The following is a 22,412-nucleotide window of genomic DNA, read 5'->3' on the forward strand; positions in this document are numbered from 1 at the left end:
AGAGATGTTCTTGCTGCCGTCCTAAAAGTGCTCCTTGGTGGGCTACCACATTCCAGATCTGGGTGATCTCTGCTGGGTCCATGTTGTAGCAGAAGCTTACTGTGACGTGGTAAGGTTGGACCCAGTTGCAGAGAAGAGACCAGACGAGGAATCAGTGGTTAAGGATAAACAGAATACTTTACTGAGATATGGTAGCCGCAAGACCACAGTACACTTGATAAAAAAAAACACAAAGTCTCGAAAACTCACTCAGGACACGAATGCACAAGGTAAACAATTCAAGATTCTACAAAGGACCACAGAAAACACACCTCTTAACAGGGACACAATAAAGTCCAATAAAAGTATCTGGTACCTGGAAGAACCACGAGAACAGGTAGGGCTCCGCACGAAGATGGACACTACACTGACAATCATTATTGCAGTGGCAGTTCTGTATAACGTTGGCAGGAGACTGAGAAGGAACCTACCTGAGGAGAATGAAGAAGATACCCAGGTGCAACATGTTGCCAATGCAAATGGGAATTCTGTGAGGAGAACCTTGATTGAGAACCATTTTGCAGCCTAAAGTGTGTATAATCTAACATTGGTAACATGTAAAAAGCAATAATACATTTTGATAGACATGTATAATTCCTAATTAGGAACCTTCCTAATCTGTATTAAAATGTATTACTAAAACGTTGTTATTCTCAATATCATACAGGGTGGAACTGGAAGCATCCGAACACAAGTGTGGGGACAGGACTGGAGGACACCAAATTGCTTGGGAAACATTGTTTTTAATAAATATTTTTTTAAATAAATAAAAAGATCTGCATTCTTTACACAGTGGGCCTTTGTTTCCCTGAAGGAGTTTCTGTTTCTGAATTTTCAGTAGCTCTTTTTGTAAATTCAGGACCTCAATCTGCAGTAATGTAGATTCTTCTCTCTCTCCAGCTCCAAAACATCAATATGAGCTTGGTTCATGTCAGTTCTGCGGCGTTTGCTTGGCATGTCTTGTGTTTTTGCTGCTGGGGCAAGATCCAGGCACTGCGGTTTCTCCACGACACAGTGGTTTATAAACTAGCTAGCTACAGTAGCTAACAAATTTGTTTTATGTCTAGTACTGGCAAATTACAGATTGTATTTGCTTTAAGCAACAGCTGTCAGAGCAGCTCATAGATCACTGCACCTGTACATAGGCCACCTGTAATTAGCCCATCCAACTACCTCATCCCCACACTGTTATCTAGTTTATTTTGCTCATTTTGCACCCCAGTATCCGTACACTCATCTTCTGCACATCTATCACTCCAGTGTTTAATTGCTATATTGTAATTATTTTGCCAATATTGCCTATTTATTGCCTTACCTCCGTTATCCTACCTCATTTGCACCCACTGTATATATACTTTTTCTACTGTTTTATTGACTGTATGTTTGTTTATTCCAAGTGTAACTCTGTATTGTGTCGCACTGCTTTCTTTACCTTGGCCAGGTCACAGTTGTAAATGAGAACTTGTTCTCAACTAGCCTACCTGGCTAAATAAAGGTGAAATAAAAATAAATAAATAAATTAAAATAAGCCAAACAATGAGAACCTTTCACAATGGAGTTGCAGTAGTTCTAACATTACATTGTTATTATTTTATCAAGGAACAGCAACTTTGTGGCCTAATTTGTCAAGTAGGCTAGATACAGTTGAAGTCGGAGGTTTACATACACTTAGGTTGGAGTCATTAAAACTCATTTTTCAACCACTCCACAAATTTCTTGTTAACAAACTATCGTTTTGGCAAGTCGGTTAGGACATCTACTTTGTGCATGACAAGTCATTTTTCCAGTAATTGCTTACAGACAGATTATTTCACTTATAATTCACTGTATCACAATTTCAGTGGGTCAGAAGTTTACATACACTAAATTGACAGCGCCTTTAAACAGCTTCCAGAAAACGCCATGGCTTTAGAAACTTCTGATAGGCTAATTGACATAATTTGAGTCGATTGGAGGTGTACCTGTGGATGTATTTCAAAGCCTACCTTCAAACTCAGTGCCTCTTTGCTTGACATCATGGGAAAATCAAAAGTAAACAGCAAAGACCTCAGAAAAAAAGAGTCTTGTTCATCCTTGGAAGCAATTTCCAAACACCTGAAGGTACCAAAGGTACCACGTTCATCTGTACAAACAATCGTACGCAAGTATAAACACCATGGGACCACGCAGCCGTCATACCGCTCAGGAAGGAGAGATGAACGTACTTTGGTGCGAAAAGTGCAAATCAATCCCAGAAAAACAGCAAAGGACCTTGTGAAGATGCTGGAGGAAACAGGTACAAAAGTGTCTATATCCACAGTAAAACAAGTCCTATATCGACATAACCTGAAAGGCCTCTCAGCAAGGAAGAAGCCACTGCTCCAAAACCGACATAAAAAAACAGACTACGGTTTGCAACTGCACATGGGGACAAAGATCATACTTTTTGGAGAAATGTCCTCTGGTCTGATGAAACAAAAATATAGAACTGTTTGGCCATAATGACCATCGTTATGTTTGGAGAAAAAAGGGGGAGGCTTGCAAGCCGAAGAACACCATCCCAACCGTGAAGCGCTGGGGTGGCAGCATCATGTTGTGGTGGTGCTTTGCCGCAGGAGGGACTGGTGCACTTCACAAAATAGATGGCCTCATAAGGAAGGAAAATTATGTGGATATATTGAAGCAACATCTCAAGACATCAGTCAGGAAGTTAAAGCTTGGTCCCAAATGGGTCTTCCAAATGGACAATGATCCCAAGCATACTTCCAAAGTTGTGGCAAAATGGCTTATGGACAGCAAAGTCAAGCTATTGGAGTAGCCATCACAAAGCCCTGACAATCCTATAGAAAATATGTGGGCAGAACTGAAAAATCGTGTGCGAGCAAGGAGGCCTACAAATCTGACTCAGTTACACCAGCTCTGTCAGGAGCAATGGGCCTGAAATTCACCCAACTTATTGTGGGAAGCTTGTGGAAGGCTACCTGAAATGTTTGACCCAAGTTAAACAATTTAAAGGCAATGCTACCAAATATTAATTGAGTGTATGTAAACGTCTGACCCACTGAGAATGTGATGAAAGAAATAAAAGCTGAAATAAATAATTCTCTCTACTATTATTCGGACATTTCACATTCTTAAATAAAGTGGTGATCCTAACTGACATAAGACAGGGAATTTTTACTATGATTAAATGTCAGGAATTGTGAAAAACTGAGTTTAAATGTATTTGGCTAAGGTGTATGTAAACTTTCAACATCAACTGTACTTAATTTCAACTCACAGAATACCTCATATATTGGTGTAACATGTCACGAATCACAGGGGGAGGGAAAGGGGTGAGCCCTGCACCCTCACTCTTGGACAAATACATTAACGTGTACAGCAGCGGCTCAAGTGGCTAATTAGATAGCGGCAATCAGGGAAGAATAAATAAACATTGCACCTACTGTGTATCATTGACCTTGACTTCTATAAACACACACACACACACACACCCTTGTAAAAACAGTAGACTTGTCGATAGAAGGTAGTTGGGTTGTTCTCTGTAATCTATACTGAACAAAAATATAAATGCAACATGCAACAATTTCAACAATGTTACAGAAAATCTATCAATTAAAACAAATTCATTAGGCCCTAATCTATGGATTTCACATGACTGGGCAGGGGTGCAGTGATGGGTGGGCCTTGCAGGGCATAGGCCCACCCACTTGGGAGCCAGGCCCAGCCAATCAGAATGCGTTTTTCCCCACAAACAGGCTTTATTACAGACAGAAAATCTCCTCAGTTTCATAAGCTGTCCGGGTGGCTGGTCTCAGACGATCCCGCAGGTGTAGAAGCCGAATGTGGAGGTCCTGGTCTGCCGTGGTTACACATGGCCTACGGTTGTGAGGCCGGTTGGACGTACTACCAAATTCTCTAAAACGACGTTGGAGGCAGCTTATGGTAGAGAAATTAACATGAAATTATCTGGCAACAGCTCTGGTGGACATTCCTGCAGTCAGCATGCCAATTGCATGCCTACTCAAACTTAAGACATCTGTGCCATTGTGTTTGTTTGACAAAACTGCACATTTTAGAGTGGCCTTTTATTGTCCCCAGTACAAGGTGCACCTGTGTAATTGTCATGCTGTTTAATCAGCTTCTTTATATGCCACACCTGTCCGGTGGATGGATTATCTTGGCAAAGGAGAAATGCTCACTAACAAGGATGTAAACAAATTTGTGCACAACATTTGAGAGAATTACAGATCTTATATTTCAGCTCATGAAACATAGGACCAACACTTTTTATGTTGCGTTTATATTTTTGTTCAGTATAGTTGGGTTGTTCTCTGTAATCTAGTTGAGTTGTTCACAGCTCCACGCACACATCGTGAGTTGCAGCTAATGAAGAATCATGCTCCTGGCTCGTCCTATGTGCAGACTCAGAATTCTCACTATTCTCTTAGGGTATCTTCACACTTGTTCACTTCAAGTCAATTTTTTTTTAACTCAGTGTGGTTCGCTTACATTTTTTTTGCAGTGTGAACTCCAAAGGAACTCAGACACCTCAAAAGAGCCCCAGAAACGAATCGAACTGAGACCATCTCGAGAGTTGTTCTGAGTTCGGCTCGCTTGAATTCCGCGGACCGGTTACCATTTTTAGGACAATGTTAACGCAAAGCTCCCCAGGTTCGCAAGTCCTTATTCCCGCACCACACACTATACTACTGCAACACTGTTTCCCCTGCCATAAACCTTCCCATTGGTGCCACAAAAGAGAGAAGATGCAGGTTTGCAGAAAAAAATGTGTGCTGTTTTTTGGATATTGATTAGCACGGATGCACAGAAATTCAAAAATGTGTGGTGTTTTTAGTTCAGATAATTTGTTTATAATATGTGATCTATAGGCTAAGAGAGCTTCATGAGCTGTTTATTGATTGTAGGGTTTCAGTAGTGTGAGAAGACAATATATTTGGTGAGAATCACAACATAGGTTACAAAATCTATTTTAGCTCGGGACAGTAGCCTACCTTGGGTGTAAAACTTTCAATGACAGCATTATTTATTCTGCAGTTATTCTATTGCTATTCATTCTGTTTCCAATAAAAATGTGCATGTTATTAGTATCTTCTGAATACAATTGTGATGTCTCATATTTTAACTAAATGCAATGTATTAGCTTCCAATGTATTAGCTTCTAGCTGTCTAATAACATATTCTGATTGAATGGCTTGTCCTGCACTTTGTAAAAACCCAGAGTGCATGTTGGGAAAAGATCTTGGTTCCTTTCTAAACATAGCAATGTGAATGCAAAGAGGACTTGGTCCTCAAAATAGTTGACGTGAACTGGCAAAAGAGTTGAGACCTCATTCAAAGGCAAGGGCAGTGTGAATACAAAGATACAAAGATTCTTATGCTTCTTATTTTTTACCCCAGAGTTCACTTTAAAGAGGACTGAGATCGGTTATTTTAAAGAAGACTATATGTGAAAACACCCTTAGTTAAATTCTAGAAGCATGTGAGCCAGAGTGGGCAGAGAGTGACATACAGTAACCATGGAATAGAGAGAGGCCTTGAATGCTTGTGGCCACTCATGTGTAGAATTAATATAGCCAGGAGTGACTTCACACTCACTAAAGTGCGGTGGGGGAGCACTGATACGGCAGAATGAAGACTAGTCTAGCCATCTCTCTCTTTCACCCTCTCCATTTCCCTGGGGTTTGTGTTCTGTTTGTCTTGTCAGAGCAGAGTGCACTGGCAATGTAGTGTTGACTCTGCGATATTGACCCACATTTAGAGGGAAAAGAGAATCTATTATAATAGATTACAGAGCAGCATAATATTGCATGGATTAATGCAAACATAAATGTAATATTCTCCAGATGGTTTAAATTGTGTAGTATTTATGAATGCCTGACTGTAAATATGAATGTCTGACCCTGTCTGACTGTAAATGTGTTTTCAGCAAACTACTGTGGCTGCCCATCCCTGATTATTCTGTTTTCACAAACTGTTCCATCTGTAGATGGCAGTGTAACAGCTTGCATCACTAAAGTCTGGATTAGATTCACGAGGTCAGAAAATGTAATTACAGAATGTATGAGTTGCTTTCAGAGAAAATTACAGAGATAAATTGATTTGTTAGAATCACAGCATGTATTCCTCATTACAACATGCCTGAGACGAGCAGAGGTCTGAGAATGGGTCTATTTCTCCGGAGCAGCTAAGATGTGCGCAGGTCTAGTATGGCAGGTATTTCTCATCATGCAGAATGCTGGAGATGTGAATATGTCTAGGGATTGAGTGTATTTCTCATCCTGGCCCATGGCTCAGATGTGAGGCCTGGTGTTGGTTTGAGCCCGAGTGGCCACGAGCACAGCCCATGGGCATTCCTATGGGACTTGATTTAACTCTCAGCTCAGCCAAACGTGTGGAGCAGCACAAGATAGTACAGCACAATGCTGGAGCCACACACACAACAACGTTCCTTCTGCCTGGGCACAGCTCGCATCCAGCCAGCAGGTTGTATCCTATGTGCAAAAAGCCCTCGGGTCACAGGTGTGAGTGAGTCCATCCTTTCACACACCTCTCCACCCCGAATCACGGTGTGACCTGACCTGGTAACGCACACTCTCAGACACAAGCTACTGTGTTATTGTACAAAACACCTACCACTGCAGTCTGCAGACAGGGAGGGAGAGACAGCAGGAAGAAGAAGAGGGGGGAGTGAGGTAGAGAAGTAAAGATGAGATAGATGGGGAGATGGAGAGGGGGGAGAGAGAGGAAAGTGATCAGCTGGTCCATACCACAGAACAGATAACTAAAATCCCAACAGATAACATTCATACACTACATGACCAAAAGTATCTGGACAACTGTTCGTCGAATATCTCTTTCCAAATTCATGGGCATTAAAATGGAGTTGGTCCCCACTCTTATGGGAAGGATTTCCACTAAATGTTGGAACATTGCGGCGGGGACTTGATTCCATTCAGCCACAAGAGCATTAGTGAGGTCGGGCACTGATGTTGGGAGATTAGGCTTGGCTCGCAGTCGGCATTACAATTCATCCCAAAGTTGTTAGATGGGATTCAGGTCAGGGCTCTGTGCATGCCAGTCAAGTTCTTCCACACCGATCTCGACAAACCATTTCTGTATGGACCTAGCTTTATGCATGGGGGCATTGTCATGCTGAAATAGGAAAGGGCCTTCCCCAAACTGTTGCCACAAAGTTGGAAGAACAGAATCGTCTAGAATGTCATTGTATGCTGTAGCGTTAAGATTTCCCTTCACTCGAACTTAGGGGCCTAGCCCGAACCATGAAAAACATTATTTCTCCTCCATTAAACTTTACTATGCGTTGAGGAAGGTAGCGTTCTCCTGGCTTCCGCCAAACCCAGATTCGTCTGTCGGACTGCCAGATGGTGAAGCGTGATTCATCACTCCAAAGAACGCATTTCCACTGCTCAGGACCAATGGCAAATAGCTTTACACTACTCCAGCCGATGCTTGGCATTGCAGATGGTGATCTTAGGCTTGTGTGCGGCTGCTCGGCCATGGAAACCCATTTCACAAAGCTTCCAACAAACAGTTATTGTGCTGTCAATGCTTCTAGAAACAGTTTGGAACTGGGTAGTGAGTCAGACGATTTTTACACACTAGGAGCTTCAGCACTCAGCGGCACCGTTCTATGTGCTTGTGTTGCCTACCACTTCGTGGCTGAGCCGCTGTTGCTCCTAGACGTTTCCACTTCACAATATCAGCACTTACAGTTGACAGGGGCAGCTCTAGCAGGACAGAAATGTGACAAATTGACTTGTTGGAAAGGTGGCACTATGACAGTGCCACGTTGAAAGTTACTGAGCTCTTCAGTAACTTTCTACTACCAGCCATTCTACTACCAATGTTTGTCTATGGAAACTGCATGGCTGTGTGTTCAATTTTATACACCTGTCAGCAACGGGCTTGGCTGAAATAGCCAAATCCACTCATTTGAATGGGTGTCCACATACTATTGGCTATGTACTGTATTTCCTATTCCAAGTTCAACAGGACTTGCCATCTGTGGAAGAGAAGGAATGGAACCCTTTAGATGTGCACATCAGGGTTTGACTGAGATACTGTATCTAGCCATAAAAGCCCCATACTCTGTTGAACTAAAGTTTCCAATGATCCACTCATAGCACAGCTCCCACCTGAGCCTTCCACCGTGAGGAAGCAGGGTCTAAAATAGCCCCTTCTCTCTCTCCCTCGCACTTATCTGATGCACACATAGACACACAGTTTGACGTCACAGACGGGCACAGCTGCCTCCCTGGCCAAAGTCTAGACTCTAGACAATGTCTACTCTATCTCTGTGCACTCAGGGCATAGAGACTGATATAACTCTGACAATGTCAGACAACAAAGACCCATTGCACCACATATTTCACACTAGGGTGTGTTACAGTAACTGTGTGAAGCTAAAACTATAATCAACCAGCAACATCTGTCATCTCAGAAACAGAAGGCTTTCGCCAAAATTAAATTTTCTGAATGAGTATTGATGGTACTACTACCTAAATGTACATGTGTGAGTGTCCTCACACAACCAGTGGAAGAAGGTGCATGTTGAGTAATCAGTCTGTCTCGGCGTCTACAACACCTGGTCATACTCACACAGGAAATATCATTACCACACCATGGTGTGCAGCTATTGACAGAACATGAACCCACCCTATGGACCACCTAACGAGGACTCAGGACTTACTAATCATATTAACACAATCTGGATCAGGTGCTACTCAGAGTGGGCCTGAGGGAAGAGCAGCAGTCAGGGGCTTGGGGTTTTTATGTCATAGGAAGTACACATGATGTGGCCATGTATATGTAAACAGGAAGTAGTGTGAGAGTGAGTTAGGAGCAGATTCAATCGCATCACCAGGTCACGTTTTACGTCACTGAGGCCTTGCACATGACTGGCTGTGATGAATCTAAGTAAACAACCTGTGACTGGAAATTAAATGCAGTTATGTACTTCCTAACATGCTTAGCAAACATGAGTTTGTTTACACCTGGTGCAGGTCTACAATTCTGTTTCTGGTGTCCTTTGACAGCTCTTTGGTCTTGGCCATAGTGGAGATTGGAGTGTGACTGTTTGAGGTTGTGGACAGGTGTCTTTTATACTGATAACGAGTGGAGGACAGAGGAGCCTCTTAAAGGAGAAGTTACAGGTCTGTGAGGGCCAGAAATCTTGCTTGTTTGTAGGTGACCAAATACTTATTTTCCACCATAATTTGCAAATAAATTCATTAAAAATCTTACAATGTGATTTTCTGGATTTTTTCCCTCATTTTGTCTGTCATAGTTGAAGTGTACCTATGATGAAAATTACAGGGCCCTCTCATCTTTTTAAGTGAGAGAACTTGCACAATTGGTGGCTGACTAAATACTTTTTTGCCCCACTGTATATATCAAATATAACGTACTGAACGTATTACCCAGTAACTAGGTATTTACTTTTAAAGAGGCAAACAGCAGCTGTTACATCCATTATTGGACTTATAAATTAATGATATGTACCTGTTGATTCTTGAAGAATATAACTTATAAATGCCTCATGACCTTAGTTGAACTGTCATACCCCATCAGATATCAAAATACAAGCTGGTTTTACGCCAATGTTTGTAAACAAAGTAAATGTAAACAAACCCTATATAGCCTCAAAACATGGTTAAACTATAATTGTGATATCATGGATGGTCACTCCTTGCATTCATAGCTATGTCTATGAATTTGAAAGTGTTTACATTTCTCCAGTCCCATCCCTCAGCTTTTTACCAAACTAGGAACGGGGAGATCTCTTTGTTGTTGTTTCTACTGCTGATTGCCACTTTAAATAAGGCTGTTCTAATCGAATTTGTGTGCCCAGCATACCTGTGTGTGTGTATGTGTGTGCGTGTGTGTGTGTCACACTCACGTTGGCTTGGAGGCCTCGGCCTGGTCAGTCTGGAGCTTATGCCCCCCCTCCACCTCCATGGTGCAGTAGACGACTCGATTGGGCGCCAGAGACTTTAACCCCTGAACCTCCACAATCACCACCTGACAGAGAGAATACTGCCAGTCAAATTTTATCAGTTAGAGCTAGAGCACTGTTACAGACACTGATACTACTGTAAAGAAACATCTGACTTGTTTTTTTTTTTTACAAACATGGGCGCCCCCGATAAGCTCAGCCCCTCTGAACTACAGCCATGTCCCCTGAGAGCAGCAGAATAGGGAGTTTAAAACATTACGACTGTATTGAATGGCTGCTGCTATAAACATGTCTGAGGTATACGAGAGTGGAGGGACCATTAATCATCAGAGCCTATCCCCCTTGGCGTTTTTCCTATTTTGTTGCATTACAACCTGTAATTTAAATAGATTTTTTATTTAGATTTCATGTAATGGACATACACAAAATAGTCCAAATTGGTGAAGTGAAATGAAAAAAATTACTTGTTTCAAAAAATATTTGTAAAAAAAAAAAAAAAAAAAGGAAAAGTGGTGAGTGCATATGTATTCCCCCCTTTGCTATGAAGCCTCTAAATAAGACCTGTTGCCACCAATTACCTCCAGAAGTCACATAATTAGTTAATTAAAGTCCACCTCTGTGCAATCTAAATGTCACATGATCTCAGTATATATACACACCTGCTCCGAATGGCCCCAGAGTCTGCAACACCACAAAGCAAGGGGCACCACCAAGAAAGCGTCACCATGAAGACCAAGGAGCTCTCCAAACAGGTCAGGGACAATGTCGTGGAGAAGTACAGATCAGGGTTATAACAAAAATATCTGAAACTTTGAACATCGCACGGAGCACCATTAAATCCATTATTAAAAAATTGAAATAATAAGGCACCACAACAAACCTGCCAAGAGAGGGCCGCCCACCAAAACTCCAGGCAAGGAGAGCATTAATCAGAGAGGCAACAAAAAGACCAAAGATAACTCTGAAGGAGCTGCAAAGTTCCACAGCGGAGATTGGAGTATCTGTCCATAGGACCACTTTAAGCCGTACACTCCACAGAGCTGGGCTTTACGGAAGAGTGGCAAGAAAAAAGCCATTGCTTTAATTAAGAAAACACGTTTGGTGTTCACCAAAAGGCATGTCGGAGACTCCCCAAACATATGGAAGAAGGTACTCTGGTCAGATGAGACAACAATTTTGCTTTCTGGCCATCAAGGAAAACGCTATACATGGCGTAAACCCAACACCTCTCATCACCCCGAGAAAACCATTGCCAACAGTGAAGCATGGTGGTGGCAGCATCATTCTGTGGGGATGTTTTTCATCGGCAGGGACTGGGAAACTAGTCAGAATTGAAGGACTGATGGATGGCACTAAATACAAGGAAATTCTTGAGGGAAACCTGTTTCAGTCTTCCAGAGATTTGAGACTGGGACGGAGGTTCACCTTCCAGCAGGACAATGACCCTAAGCATACTGCTAAAGCAACTCTCGAGTGGTTTAATGGGTACTATTTAAATGTCTTGGAATTGTCTAGTCAATGCCCAGACCTCAATCCAACTGAGAATCTGTGGTATGACTTAAAGATTGCTGTATACCAGCGGAACCCCATCCAACCTGAAGGAGCTGGAGCAGTTTTGCCTTGAAGAATGGGGAAAAATCCCAGGGGCTAGATGTGCAAAGCTTATAGAGACATACCCCAGGAGACTTGCAGCTGTAATTGCTGCAAAAGGAGGCTCTAAAAAGTATTGCCTTTGGGGGAGTGAATAGTTATGCACACTCAAGTAAAGTTTAGTCTTTTTTCACAATAAAACATATTTAGCATCTTCAAAGTGGTAGGCATGTTGTGTAAATCAAATGATACATTTTAATTCCAGGTTGTAAGGCAACAAAATAGGAAAAATGCCAAGGTGGGTGAATACTTTCGCAAGCCACTGTATCTCCCTCTTTCCCTGTCTCTCTCTCTCTCTCTCTCTCTCTCTCTCTCTCTCTCTCTCTCTCTCTCTCTCTCTCTCTGTGTGTGTAAACCACCTATGTCATTCAGTCTACATCTCTCTCTTACTTTCCCTCTCAGTGTCTGTCTGTTTCTAAAGTAAGAAGAGCCTTGAATGTTATTTTCTATGTAGCCTGACAGATGAAATAGTCAGGATTACTTCAATAGCACACTTCTGCATATGACCACTGGAGGCAGTGTCTCTGGCACGCTATGTATGAGCTGCAGTGTTAACCAACCATACCTCCAGAGTGAAGGAGAGCACCACATCAGACTTGGACAGTGTGTTCTCGTCCTCCTGGCCCATGTCTATGATAGAGCTGTTGTGTCCTCGTTTGAGCTTCTGCAGTTTGAACTCTCCTCCCTTGGACACGGGCATGCTCTCCAGGTTAGCCATAAGCAGGTTCACTGAGGATCTCAGCTCCTCTATGAACATGGCCTCCATCTCTTTGGAAACAAACTTGGGAAACCTGCCGCCCTGTTATGGCACAGAAACATGCACACACACACACAGGCACGCAAGCACACATAAGTCACACCCACACACACGTCCATTGTGTAGTCTACAACCATAAAGGTATTTTTAAAGAGGATCTTTATTTATGGGTACTCCTGCATGAGTCTACCTCTGCTCTTACATTATTGAGGCAGTTTTCTGATGTAAAGATGTGCCTTATGCTTGAGGGCCTAGGGTTCAGAACACACAGATACTGTAGTATCACTACTACTTAGTTTATAGACCTTAGAGCTACCATCTTCTACTGTATCAGAAACAGCTCTGGTGAGGTGATTTAAGAGTGGTAGGTTGGTGTCTAACTTTACTTTGAGGTGGTTGTGTCTTACCCTGGCGATCTGATCTGCCATCTGCAGTCGTCCGTCCAGCTCTCTCCTGATCTGAGCAGCCTGCTCGTCTGGGTTATCAAGCTGGAAACAAACACAACGACAAGAGACGTTATCATGACATAAGCCTTACATTCAGCATTTATTATCACCTAGTGGCATAACGCAGGGCCTTACACACAACCTCCATTACAAACCTTGATATTGACATAGTATTACCTTTAGTTCTTATATCCTAATAATCATCATTGGAAATTGTTTGTAGTGATGTATGAATGTATCAAGATGTAATGACTTGGAGCGTACATGTACAGATATAGAATCTTAATTTGATCAATGCAAACTTGTGGTGTATTTGAGGTTTAAAACCTCTAGACCAACATCCAGTGAAATTGCAGAGCTCCAAATTCAAAAACAGAAATACTGATTGGAAAAATTCAGAAGACATTCAAGTGTTATATATATGTTTAAAGATGAACTTCTTGTGAATCCAACCACGGTGTCAGATTTCAAAAAAGGTTTTACGGCAAAAGCATACCATGCGATTATTTGAGAACATCGCCCAGCAGACAAATCATTACAAACAGTAACAAGCCAAGTAGAAGAGTTACACAAGTCAGAAATAGAGATAAAATGAATCACATACCTTTGATGATCTTCATATGGTTGCACTCAGAAGACATTCATTTTTCTCAATAAATGTTTGTTTTGTTTGATAAAGTCTCTCTTTATATCCAAAACCGCTTTGTTCGTGCGTAATCCACTGCTGAAACGCATTCACAACAGGCAGACAAAAAATCCAAATTGTATCCGTAAAGTTCATAGAAACATGTCAAACGATGTTTATATCTAATCCTCAGGTTGCTTTATAGCCTAAATAATCTATAATATTTCAACCGGACAATAACGTAGTCAATATAAAAGGTAAACAAGAAAGGCGCACTCTCGGGATTGCCCATGAAAAAGCTCTGTGGCACTTTAGGGTCCAGTCATTCAGACTGTTCTTACTCCCTAATTTTTCAGAATACAAGCCTGAAACTATTTCTAAAGACTGTTGACATCTAGTGGAATTCATAGGAACTGCAATTTGAGTCCTAAATCAATGGATACTGTAATGGAATTGAATAGAAAACAACAAAAATATTTAAAAAAATCCTACTTCCTGGATGGATTTTTCTCAGGTTTTCACCTGCCAAATCAGTTCTGTTATAGTCACAGATGTTATTTTAACAGTTTTGGAAAATGTAGTGTTTTCTATCCAAATCTACCAATTATATGCATATCCTAGCTTCTGGGCCTGAGTAGCAGGCAGTTTACTTTGGGCACGCTTTTTATCCGGAGGTGAAAATAGTGCCCCCTACCCTAGAGAAGTTAAGAAAGGCTTCTACAGTTTGTAATTTCCACTTAAAAATGTATCAAACCCTACAAAAATTGTCATTAATTATAATTCACACAATAATTAACATTTCTTGTTGCTGCAGGATTATTTTCCTGCTGTGAGAAACTGGTCAAATTAAGATCTTACACCTGTACACCCCACCAATACGATGATCTGTAGGCTAACCAATTTAATTTCCATTTGAATCCCATGACTTCCACTCCCCTGGAAATGGTGATCGATATTCAACCACTGTCAAATGATTGTGTTTGTCGTGAATTAGACCTTGGAAGTAAATTCTCTGTTTAAGGATGCTTGTTTACAGCCCTGGTTCAGATCTATTACTTTGTCACTTGACTATACTATAAATCAGAGTTGTCTTCATCAGATGTATGTGCAGTATAGACTCTTTCTCCAGATTGCAGAGCAGAGGTGGGTCTTCTGAGAAAAGGGGTAGTCATTAGTGGTCAGGGAGCCTGCAGTATGATAGCAGACACAAACACATCTGTCACAGCCACTCCTTCAGCCCCTGAGGATGGAGGAGCAAATGACTACAGATGTGGTTTCTAGCAGTGCGTTTACTGGCAGGAATACACATACTGAAGTACATTGACATATACCACACACATATCCACAGACCACACGAGCATGACCATATACACACAGCCACAGATATGCAACAAGATCTCTAGAGTCTATGCTAATCGAATCCCCCAGGCTGTTCGGAGGCATCGTTAGGGCTCTTAAAGCAGGATGGGTAGGGCACTGTCAGAGTTGTGTGTATAGGTGGCCGGGAAGTCAGGCGCAGGAGAGTCAAACAGAGTGTAAAATGGAGTCTTTTAATGAATGTCCACGTAACATGCTCCATAACACTAATAAGAATAGAATATAAACAAACATGGGCACGAGGACCCGTCGCGCACCTATACAATAAACACAACACTGACAATAAACAATCTCTGACAAAGACATGAGGGGAAACAGAGGGTTAAATACACAACAGGTAATGAATGGGATTGAAAACAAGTGTGTGGGAAGACAAGACAAAACCAATGGAAAATGAAAAATGGATCAATGATGGCTAGAAGACCGGTGACGTCGACCGCTGAGCACCGCCCGAACAAGGAGAGGCAATGACTTCGGCAGAAGTCGTGACAGGCACACACACACAATGAACAGCACTACATCAGAGTCACTGTCTATGTGTCTCCTGACCAGACCAGACTAGTCCTGCGGCCATGAAATAATACAGTAAGAATAAAAAACAGGCATGTAACTCTGGCAGAGTTTTACGCCCTGTGCCAAACGAGTCCAGTAGAGTGCCAGGGCACTGAGGCATTCTTCACAACAACAATGAGAGAGGGGTGGGAAACAAGGGAGAGGGTAGATGAAAAGAGAACTAGAAATGCTGGCAGAACACACAGACTCGCCTACTGAGAGTCTTTGCTGCATTACACCAGAGCAGTAAAGAGAGAGAGATATCCCTGTAATAATATAATCAGATCTGATGTAAGCAAGGCCAACCATAATTAGATTCATTAAATCTGCCTAATCTCCACCGGCCAAAACTGCGCACCTGATTGCCACACCATATGCATCTGACTGTGTCTGTTTATCAATGTGTGTCTGAGAGAATTGTGTTATTATGATTGTGTCCGTGTGTGTGTCTAGATTAACTCTTCAACATTACTTCTCCTTCCCTCCCTCTGTAGGCCTCCAGGGGACAGGGAACCCAGAGGGGAAGGGGGGGGGGGTTTAATATTAGTGAATTATAAGATGGTGGTCTCGCTCTTCATTCACCCCATCCTCTCCCTCACTTCATCCATCCCTCTATTCATTTCTGTCTCAGATTCTCTGAAAATGTCCTGTTCTCTCTCTCTGCCCACGCTACGTACACCCTCTCCACCCTCCAACTTCTGCCAGGGCACTGAGGCATTCTTCACAACAACAATAAGAGAGAGGGATGGGAAATAAGGGAGAGGGTGGATGAAAATAGGACTAGAAATGCTGTCAGAACACACAGAGTCTTTGCTGAAATGGTTTGTTGAGATTGGTGTGGAATAACTTGACTGGCCTGCACAGAGCCCTGACCTCCACCCCATCAAACACCTTTGGGATGAATTGTAACGCCGACTGCGAGCCAAGCCTAATCTCCCAACATCAGTGGCCGACCTCACTAATGCTCGTGGCTGAATGGAAGCAAGTCCCCGCAGCAATGTTCCAACATCTAGTGGAAAGCCTTCCCAGAAGAGTGGAGGCTGCTATTGCAGCAAAGGGGGGACCAACTCCATATTAATATCTATGAATTTTCAATGAGATGTTCGACGAGCAGGTGTTCCCATACTTTTCTTCATGTACTGTATGAATGTTATCTGAGAATTGTCCACTTCCCCCAACAATATACACAGTTTGCAGGAAAGGCATTTCCCTGTACTTGTGCTTTAAAACTTGAAACTTATACAGAGTCTGCCCGTTGGGATTGCAGTTCTGTGGTGTGGACAGCTGATCACTTTCTTTCTTCTCTCTCCCCTCTCTCCATCTCGCATCTTTACATCTCTCCCCTCTCTTCCTCTTCCTGTGGTCACTCCCTCCCTGTCTGCAGACTACAGTGGAAGGTGTTTTGTACAGTAACACAGTAGCTTGTGTCTGAGAGTGTGCATTACCAGATCGCACCGTGATGGACTCACTCACTCACTCACTCACTCACTCACACGTGATGGACTCACTCACACCTGTGATCCGAGGGCTTATAGTGTAATTCTTGCTCTCCACACCCACACACTTTTTATTGGCAGCCCTACTCCAGTGTGTATGGGATATACAGTCAGTCAGTCAGTCAGTCAGTCTATATGTCTGTGATCTCTAGTATCCATCTGAGCATCATGGTGTTGTAACTGTAGTAGCCGTATTATTGTACTGAGTGACAATCGATAGTGTATTCTGTCCACTGGTAGAGTAGCATGCTGGACTATCTATCTTTCACTCACTCACTAGAGCGTGGAGCCTCTGTGTCTGACGGCTGCTCACTCTATCATTAGGCACTCCAGGCAGCAGATAACTCATCCTTAAGTGAAAACCTCCATGGGTGTGAACAGCTATAGTGTAACCCACAGGCAGAGGGAGGCAGAGCGGGGAAAATATATAGTGTAACCCACAGGCAGAGGGAGGCAGAGCGGGGAAAATATATAGTGTAACCCACAGGCAGAGGGAGGCAGAGCGGGGAAAATATATAGTGTAACCCACAGGCAGAGGGAGGCAGAGCGGGGAAAATTGTGGATAAGGGTTATGTAGACTTTCCCTCTCACACTTGTCCATATTAAGGTTGATTGTGTTTAGATCCCAGTTCAGGACCCTTGGCTTGATTGAGTTTAGAGTCAAGTATGGTACTGTCTGTTACCATTGTCATGGCTACAGTCTTCCTAATCTGCTTGTTCTCTTCTGTTTTCCACTTTTCAAAGAAAAACACAGACACACGCACGCACACAGCTCTGCCAGCGTAAATATTTCAGTGTGCATGAGTGTCTTTTCAATCGTTAATTCTATGTGCAGACAACTTGGGGCACACTGATGCTGTGATACTACCCTGTTTTCCTGGGTGAGGATACAGTGAATTCAGATTCTTGTAAATCAACTCTGTATGGAGGAGTTAGAATTTCATAACATACAGGTGTTCAGATATTGTTTCAAGTTTTATTAGTCATATGTACGGCATACACATGGTATACATCGTCCAACGAAATGCTTGCCTGCAGGTTTATTCTCATCAATGCAACAACAATAAGAAATAGTACAAGATAAGAATACAAACAAAGTAAATGGCTTAGTAAAATATTAATGTATATATAACACAATACTGTTCAAAAGTATGGGGTCACTTAGAAATGTCCTTGTTATAAAGACCGTTTAAAATAATTGTCCAATAAAATAACATCAAATTGACCCAATTTATTTATTTCACCTTTATTTAACCAGGTAGGAAAGTTGAGAACAAGTTCTCATTTACAATTGTGACCTGGCCAAGATAAAGCAAAGCAGTTCGACACATACAACGACACAGAGTTACACATGGAGTAAAACAAACATACAGTCAATAATACCGTAGAAAATAAGTCTATATACAATGTGAGCAAATGAGGTGAGATAAGGGAGGTAAAGGCAAAAAAAAAGGCCATGGTGGCGAAGTAAATACAATATAGCAAGTAAAACACTAGAATGGTAGGTTTGCAGTGGAAGAATGTACAAATACAGTGATACAGAAATACAGTGTAGACATTTTATTTTTATTAGCCAGTCTGAGATATGGCTTTTTTTTTTGCAACTCTGCCTAGAAGGCCAGCATCCCGGAGTCGCCTGTTCACTGTTGACATTGAGACTTGTGAACCCACAAATGCTGATGCTCCAGATACGCAACTAGTCAAAAGAAGGCCTGTTTTATTTCTTCTTTAATCAGGACAACAATTTTCAGCTGTGCTAACATAATTGCAAAAGGGTTTTCTAATTATCAATTAGCCTTTTAAAATGATAAACTTGGATTAGCTAACACATCGTGTTATTGAAACACAGGAGTGATTGTTTCTGACAATGGGCCTCTGTTCGCCTGTGTAGATATTCATTTTATTTTTTTTATCAGTTGTTTCCAGCTACAATAGTCATTTACAACATTAACAATGTCTACACTGTATTTCTGATCAATTTGATGTTATTTTAATGGACAATTTTTTTGTGCTTTTCTTTAAAAAACAAGGACATTTCTAAGTGACCCCAATCTTTTGAACGGTAGTGTATATATTTGCATAAGTATAATACAGGAATTCACAATTTATAGTCTAATATTTACATGTGTTTTGGGGAAGGGGTGATTGGGGGGCAAGTGTTTTAGATTGTGCAGTATTTAGCAATCATTATAAGAGTCTGGCAGCAGCAGTTGTGATGTGTGGGAGGGAACCAATCCGGTCTGTCTGGTTTAATATAGGCAGGGTGACAACAGCTGACAGGGGAGTCAGGGAAAGAGAGGTGGCCATGTTTACTGTCGCCATGGGAGCCATGAATGAGCAGACAAAGGGCATAGTGTGTGTGAGACTGACAGCAGAAAGGTTTCACAAACAAAGACACACACACACACACACACACACACACACACACACACACACACCATAGCAAAATACAGCACCACACAGTCTAGACCAAAACAAAAGTCCAGCATTCAGATCTACTTCAAAACTTTCAAACAGATCTCTATTTGTAGTATGATAACAGCAAGGTATTTGCAAATGTATGCAAATGTATGCATAGAATGGAGGGATTTCAAATTGTTGTGTTGATAGCCTTGTTTATGATTCTAAAATATAGAATATACATATTAACTGAGGTGCACAGTAAGTGACTTGAGTTACTTATACATCTAACAGAAACTCACTCTGAAGACGGCTGTTGTTTTTCTGTACCACCTCAAGTGGAAAAGAACTGATAAAAGTGACTTCTGCCAGAAATGGTCTGTGTCCTGGGGTAGGCAAAAGGTTTTGTCAAACAAACAACTGTTTGAGTTGATGTTTTGATATTGTTTTATAGTTAACCGATTCCACAGGCTTTATGGACAGTGTTTGTATGGGGCCTACCTATCCTTGAAGTTGGAGAGGCAGACAGGTGGCCAGAAGGTTACCAGAGAAAAGAAAGAGGGAGATGAACTGGCAACCGGAAGGTGTGTGTTCGTGTTGTGTGAGCAGAGCTGAAGGCAAATTATCTGCCTCACCAGAGCTGGATTAATAAAGATACTATTTATTTATCATGCTGATCTAACGTTGGATTTGTGTTTCCATAGCAGTCCCTGGGCAGCCAGCAGTGTAGTCACATCAGCCATGTTGTGATGTTGCCTGTCCATTCTGACCAATTACAGGCTTTCATTAAAACAGCGCCAGGCAGTCGGCACGACCACATCCATAACACCAAACCCCATCTGATAAAACGGAACAACACCCACGCTGTTCCACCCACACTCAGGGCACACACCGGCCACACAGGACTGAAATTCAATTCATGAATTTATTCAATTTAATCCTTAACTGAAGTCATCTTTACAGGCTAAAACACATTCTTCAGAAGACAAAGAGTCTCTGCCTACTATCATAGGTTACACACAGCGGTGAGACGACCTCTCATTTTAATTTAGTCAGTCACTAAGGTTGTTTCTACACAGAAAGGTTTACAGTACATAGTCATGAATTGCACTACTAGCCTTCAGTTTGCTGAGGGAGAGGTTCACACGTGCGCGCGCACACACACACACACACACACACACACACACACACACACACACACACACACACACACACACACACACACACACACACACACACACACACAATGTGATGCGAGGGAACCATCTGTCTCTCAGTCTCCTTCAAAAGCATTCAACACACAACCCTAAGGTACATGATGACAGGTACCTGATTAAGGGCACAGATGACAGCTGTTCTGTCCCTCATTTTGGAAGCCCGCAATTTGGGCAGCAAGCGTGGCAATAGGCCTAGCTGATAATTGAGTTACGGCTGTCAATTAAAATAATCTAAAATATGTGTGAAGATAATGTCATCAGTAGTAAATGTACAGTTAATCCCTGTCATTTGGTTACATACATCTCTGTTAATGTATGTATTAATTAAATTAATTTACCATTCTCAGAGTGGAAATATTGTTTGCAGAGTTCACAACCTGCTACACTTGTGAGAAACAAGTTGTGGTTTATTTCATAACCATCATTTACAAGATTTGTCAAAAAAAAAATTGTCTTTTGTTTGGAGTACTCCATGTGAGCAATGACCATGTGTCTGTTTTCTCTTTCCTGATAATGTTGAGGGAGCAACAATGTCCCCTCGATAAGCACCAATCCTCGGTGTGAAAAAGCAATGGAAGTTCTAGGTCTACTGCTTCATTGGCCTAAAGGCTATGCGCTCCTTTTTTTAGCCGTCAATGGATGACGGTGAATCAATCTGCCCATATGGCAGAGACTGGTGACTTTTACCTTTGATTTTTGTCATTTTTATTCAGATTTTTATGATTAACCACGTGACAATGATTTTGAGAAACAAAAACTTTATTATTTTAATGAAACTGTTAATGCGCATATGAAAATCAGAACTGGCATACAGAATGGTAGAAATGGTAGGATAAAATGCTTCTCCAAGCTTCCCCAAACATGAAACTATGAAGTCTTTATAAAAGAATTGCCTCCACGTTTGCAGGGTCGGATTTTACCTTGCTTCAAAAGCTACTTTGAAGCAAGGTAAAATCCGACCCTGCAAACGTGGAGGCAATTATTTGAAGAAGAAACATTTTATGTAGGTGCTTTTCTGTTAACCAATTCGACTTGGTTCATGCAAGTGATTAATTGATCTTTCCTGGGAGGAATCTTCACTATCAGTATAAGCAATTTGGCAGTATGTCCAGAACATTGCTTTGAGAACTGAAAGGGGTCTCTCAGTTTCAAGGTGTCAGCTTGGAGAGAAGAAGCCTTGTTAGGTATTGGTCGGTCACATGCATGAACCAAACGCTAATAATGAATAATGAATAATGTAAATCATGTAAATATAACTTGTCTGTGCAAGCAGTTTATAAGTAACAGGACTGCCCCGGCAGAGCCTCCAACCGACGTGTACTATGGTTCATTAAGTTTGTTGGAATCTCTCCAGCTTGCTGATAATATAGAATGATTACTTTAATATTGACATCAGGTGTCCCTGGTGATAATTTCCATGACAGCCTTATAATATGAAATAAAACATTCAGATTTCAAACAATTAAGTATGATTTCAAAATGCATATTGCCTCTAGCTCACATTGTAAAGTGGTGGGTGACACGCTGATATCCTGGTGCCTACACTTGAATGGTGAATGGGAGGTGTGCTTCAATGACTATTTGAGAAATAAACATAGTTATTTTTAATCGTGCACCAAAACTGTGATTGCATTTAGAATAGTTGTGCAATGAATGGGCTTATAAAAGCACAGGAGCTGCAGGAGAAATCTGTGCGCTTGTGATAGTTGTGTTGGAGAAAAAACATACATGATGACTAATGAAAATACACACAGGCCAATTTAATTCCACTAAATTATGCAAATTACTTATAGACTGATAAGCATAACGGTCAAATGTATTTACATCAACTGGTATTCAATGAATAAAAAGTGTTATTGTTTTAACAGGTCATT

At 41.6% G+C, this 22,412-nt stretch overlaps 1 protein-coding gene across 9 annotated transcripts in view; it reads right to left on the reverse strand.

Moving 5' to 3' along the window:
- LOC110493244 (calcium-dependent secretion activator 1) overlaps positions 1-22,412 on the reverse strand; it is a 155,072-nt gene that overhangs the window by 95,813 nt on the left and 36,847 nt on the right. For all 9 annotated transcript variants that reach the window (XM_036950551.1, XM_036950557.1, XM_036950556.1 and 6 more), the window contains 3 exons: positions 12,833-12,913; positions 12,234-12,467; positions 9,962-10,083 (listed from right to left, as the gene is read on the reverse strand). In XM_036950551.1, the coding sequence (XP_036806446.1) occupies positions 9,962-10,083; positions 12,234-12,467; positions 12,833-12,913 (437 nt within the window). The remainder of the gene's footprint in view (positions 1-9,961; positions 10,084-12,233; positions 12,468-12,832; positions 12,914-22,412) is intronic.

This window comes from Oncorhynchus mykiss, chromosome 17 (genome assembly GCF_013265735.2).
Source record: "Oncorhynchus mykiss isolate Arlee chromosome 17, USDA_OmykA_1.1, whole genome shotgun sequence".
Taxonomy (NCBI): Eukaryota; Metazoa; Chordata; class Actinopteri; order Salmoniformes; family Salmonidae; genus Oncorhynchus; species Oncorhynchus mykiss.